The sequence below is a fragment of the Oryza brachyantha genome, chromosome 8, assembly GCF_000231095.2.
Source record: "Oryza brachyantha chromosome 8, ObraRS2, whole genome shotgun sequence".
Lineage (NCBI taxonomy): Eukaryota > Viridiplantae > Streptophyta > Magnoliopsida > Poales > Poaceae > Oryza > Oryza brachyantha.
The window spans coordinates 17,776,926-17,781,990 of record NC_023170.2 but is presented as its reverse complement, the minus strand read 5'-3'; the positions used below and the strand labels follow the sequence as shown (position 1 = coordinate 17,781,990).

General features: G+C 42.3%; 1 protein-coding gene across 1 annotated transcript; it reads right to left on the bottom strand.

The window, feature by feature from the left end:
* Positions 1-864: 864 nt before the first annotated feature.
* LOC102717178 (transmembrane 9 superfamily member 9-like) lies at positions 865-4,626 on the bottom strand. The gene is made up of 7 exons (XM_006659615.3): positions 4,396-4,626; positions 3,206-3,370; positions 3,005-3,114; positions 2,815-2,920; positions 2,630-2,742; positions 2,370-2,523; positions 865-2,248 (listed from the first exon to the last, which is right to left on the bottom strand). Exons 1-7 carry the CDS (start codon positions 4,528-4,530, stop codon positions 1,091-1,093), a joined length of 1,941 nt encoding a protein of 646 aa, XP_006659678.1. The 5' UTR covers positions 4,531-4,626; the 3' UTR covers positions 865-1,090.
* Positions 4,627-5,065: the final 439 nt, after the last annotated feature.

Genomic DNA, 5,065 nt, shown 5'->3' with positions numbered 1-5,065 from the left:
ACGGTGAGCCCCTGGTGGCTAGATCTAGCTGCTTTTTTCGACAATGCCGATGCGTGCCCGATGACGACAACAACGTGCTACGGCCGAGAGGAGAGAGCAGCGACAAGCGTCGGCACGAGCGACGGGCGCGGTGGTGACGATGATGCATGCCTGACGACGCGAGAAGAGGCGACAGAGGAGGAGGTGAGAGGCGGCGACGGCGGTCGAGGAAGGAGGCGGCGACGGTGAGCCCCTGGTGGCCAGATCTAGCTGTTTTTTTCTTTTCTTTTTTCTGTGTATTTATAATGGAGATAGTAGTGTAAATTGTTAGAAATTTTATTATTTGTATTGTGTATTAATTTGATGGAGGTTATACCACACCTACAAATTCATCCTACTCCCTCCAACCAAACAAAAGACTGGACCACCAAGTCCATCTTCATCCCTACAACCAAACAAAAGACTAGATCGCCATATTCGCTCAAACAAACAAAAAATTGGATCACCAAATCCAACAAAATATGAACGGACATATTCCATCTAGCCTTACTGGGAACCAAACACATTACTTCCTCCAGTTTTTATTAGCAATTGACACAACAAACATTTGGATCTTTGTTTAAATATTCATCTTACTAAAAAAGTATATCATTGGAAATTATTTTGTTATTATTTATTTTACAAATTAAAGTTACTTTAAGCATAAGCTATAACTTTGTATATTTGCACAAATTTTTTAATAAGGCAATGATCAAAGGTAGATTTAAAATTTAACCAATAAAACAAAACAGAGAGCATGAATTTATAAAGTGGAAAAGATGAGCATAAACAGTATTCAGTAATCATATATAAAAATGAATTTATACAGTGGTCCATAACAATATGAATTTAAGAAAAATATGCAGCATACAAAACTAACAATCGTAACTAGCCGTTATATAATTTCGTATCAAAGATGTATCATCTGATTTATAGTGAACATAAGTGGTTTATAAACTAACAACTAAGATATAAATTTCCCGAAAATCGGTAAAATACAATGTGGATGCAGGTCCCCGTCTCACAATAATCATACAGAACTTTTAAGCAGGATGTATAACCAACTCTGCTCCTAGTCAATCTTCACAGATGAGTAAATCAATCTCGTGAACCACAAGCAAGCACAGAACCCAATTGTGCCGGTGAGCACGAAGAAAGCATAGGAGGCCAGAAGCATGTATCCAAAGTACAGAATGCCAGACACCAGTTTTGTAATCTGCAGCTTGGTGAAGAAGTAGAACCCAGCATACAGGAAGAGATAGATCGCAGATGATCCTGAGGTAAGATAGGACCTCCACCACCACATGTAATCCTCACTGCAAAGTTGGAAATAGCAGAGAACGATGGCGATCTCCGCACAAGTGATGATGAGGATGATGAACACCAGGAATAGGAAGCCAAAGATGTAGTAGAATTGGTGAAGCCAGATTGAAGTGAGAATGAAAAAGAGCTCGATGAAAACTGCTCCGAACGGGAGAATACCACCAATAAGAATGGTGAAGGCAGGGTTCATGTACCAGGCCTGCTCTGGGACCTGTCTCGGGATTTTGTTCGTTTTCACTGGAGGCTCAATGGCAGGTTTCTTGAAACCAAGGTAGCTCCCAACAAAGACAAGTGGAACTGAGATGCCGAACCAAAGAAGGACCAAGGCAAACATTGTGGAGAAAGGAACAGCCCCTGATGATTTCTCCCCCCATATAAGAGCATTCAAGACGAAGAAAATACCAAAAGCAATCCCCGGAAACAGGAATGCAGTCCTCAAGGTGATGCTCTTCCATTCTGATCCTTTGAACATCTTATAGAGACGTGAAGAAGCATATCCAGCAAACAACCCCATCAAGACCCAAATGAGCAGCATCGCAGTCATCAATCCTCCACGGTTTGATGGAGAAAGGAAACCCAATACAGCAAAAATCATGGTGACCAGCAGCATACCAAAGAACTGAACACCGGTGCCAACATAGACACAGAGCAAGTCAGAGTTAGTTGGTGGGCGGAACACATCTCCATGAACAAGCTTCCATCCAGTTTCCTCTTGGGCTTCTTCTTCCGTCTCAAGTTGATTGTACCTGGAAATATCTCTATATAGGGTGCGGAGCATAATCATGGCCACCATACCAGACAAGAAAAGCACAATCATGAGCGAGTTCACAATGGAGAACCAGTGAATTTGATCATCTGTCATCAGCAGATAGGTGTCCCAGCGAGAAGCCCACTTGATATCACTTTCCTACAAATCCCAGCCAAGCAAAACAAAAGGATCGTTCAAATAAAGGTAACATTTAAGGCATGGCTCTGAAGGAAAAAAGTTACAGTACGAAAGGAAAAACAAGATGTCATAAAAATATCACCTCAAAGCCAACATCGTATGTGAATATGATTTCCTTTCCAGTTTCAACCTCTTGAGGAGTATCCGAGTTTATTACTATTTTGTTGGCATGGGGATCACATGTGCTCAAGCGAGTGTTTGCATCATTCCATTTCTCTTCAAATTGGTGATTAACACTGACACACGGAATTTACTAACATGCATGAGGGACTAAATAAAAAAAATTCCCAATATGTAAAAGATATTGTACAAAGCAATCATGGAAAAGTTCAGTGAACAAACCTAAATGGTTTGACCTCGAACCCAACAATTCTAGAAAGATCTGAATTTTCATCCTTGTGATATTTCACTAAAAATGTCAAGTGATTATGGATAAAGTACTTCTCATCCTTGCTCTGCAAAATATATTTTGTAAGGTCATTACTCATCTTCCAAACAGAAAAGGTAAGCTGAGGGCAGAGACTTACACCAGAATATTGGCCCTTAACACCAACATGATATCCACCCTGAAAAACAACCGCGTCCTTATCCGGCCTTGCAATAGGCACAACCAGCGGGAGGTTGTCAAGAATCCTGTAAAGTAATTTAACCACGTTACTCCAGAACCCATCATACAAAGTAGATTTAAAGCAACCCACACAATTATTACGGGCATACATGTTCACCCGGTACTCATCCTCTATCTTTTCCTTTAGCTCCTTTGCTTGTTTATCGCCAATGGATGCTTTGCAGACAATCTGACACATCTTGGGCTCTCTCATCTCGAACTATAGTCCAAAGAAGTAAGTAAATGATAATTAGGAACTTTAATAGGTGAGTACGCACAGACGATCAGTAAAACAGTAATCCAGTACTAACCACATAAGGAGAATTCTCAATGCGGTCACCACGTAGAACTTCTCCAAGATTTTCTGCACTGTCAACAATTGTTCCTGGCTTGCAGAAAGGAAGGGAATAGTAGGAGTAGGGTAGTTGTGTTTTCGTGGATGTTAACTTGTTCACCTTCACTTGAAGCGGATCTTTCTGCACGAGTTATAGGATATGGCCATTAGAACACATAGACATATGATTTCAGTGCAGCAGGTAAATGAAAAGGTATGTTTTTTAAGACTACTACTCTACTAGATCTTTTTTCTTCAACCCCTCAAAAGATTTTTGGTCACTAGTATTTTTCTTCCCTACGTAAAAATAGAATAAACATGTAGTACTAACCTAGAACATGGATAGTACGACAGACATTATTAAAACAAATGACTGAAAAACACTGAGTGACAAATTTAAGGGTACAAGGGTGATTAATCAGGTGTTGCATGGAAGCATTTGCAAGGGAGAAATTGTTGATGTACAACTGGCAACAACCGACAAGAGAAGAAAAATAGGGTACAGCACAAAAGGGCTGAGCGAACTTGAAAATCGGAGCGCATTTACCTGCTGCAGAAGTTTGGAAAATTGAGATATTTGAATGCATGTATAGTCAACGTATCAATCAGAGCAGAATGCACCCTACCATAATTCTTTTCTTAAAAATATCAAAAGGGATCAATGGTACGAAGCGCTAGGATCAAAGTAAAAAAAAAAAAAACCCTCAGAGAGAGAAACTGCTTTGCTTGGGTTTCACTTAAAGACAGGTTGTGCATCAGAGCTGAAGTTTGAAACAACGTGCGGATGCAAGGGTGGTAGATGTGTATCCAGAATTCCAGATGCATATGAATATGAATCAAATGTCGCTACGCCTGAACTGATTTAGCTACACACCAACATCGAACAGCGCCGAACTACACATCTCATTTTTCAAGGTTTTCAAGCATTCCGCAGAGCGAAAAGCGGCGCACTGTATATCCATCAGACTGCACCAACATATATATAACCACAGAAACAATACGAGGGGAACAGGACGGACGATCACGGCAGGCGATCTGGCGCCTACGGACAACGACCCAAACGTGGCTAGGCTAGGGTGGCGAGCCGGATCTGGACCGCGGAGGGGTGCGCCGGGATCCAGCAGGAGCATTGTAGTGGGAGGAAGGGGAGCACGGAGATCAACCGACCTTCTGGAAGTCGTTGGGCGCGACGCCGGGGAGGTAGAACCCCGCGGCGGGAGGGGCGGCGGCGACGGCGGCGAGGAGCAGCAGCGCGAGCGCCGCGGCGGCCCGGCCGCGAAGCATCGCCGGCGGGGGGCGCATCCAGCGGTGGTGGGGATCCGGATCTGGGTGGCTGCGGCGATGGAGGGACCGAGCCACACTGGCAACCAGCAGGACGACGAGTAACCTCCCACCCCTCCCTCCCTTATTTTTTCTTTTCTTTTCCTTTCTACCTTATTATTTTATTCCGCTTGCTACTGCTGGTGCTCGTAATCACCGGTCGTGTGGGGCCCACTGGATTCTCTTGTTTACGAGGCATTCAGGTTTAAAATGTACTAACCATTGGATCTATAAATAACTTTTGTCCCTAGTCCCATCGAATATTTGACACTTATTATAAATAGTAAACATAGTCTATAAATAAAACTTATGCATAATCTTAGACTAATTTGCGAAACGAATCTAATGAGCCTAATTAGTCCATGATTAGCCTATGTAATGCTACAGTAAACATTTACTAATTATCAATTAAGTAGGCTCAAAAAATTCGTCCCACGGATTAGCTCCCATTTATGAAATTAGTTTTTGATTAGTCTATATTTGGTGTCCAAACATCCGATGTAACATGAGGCTAAAA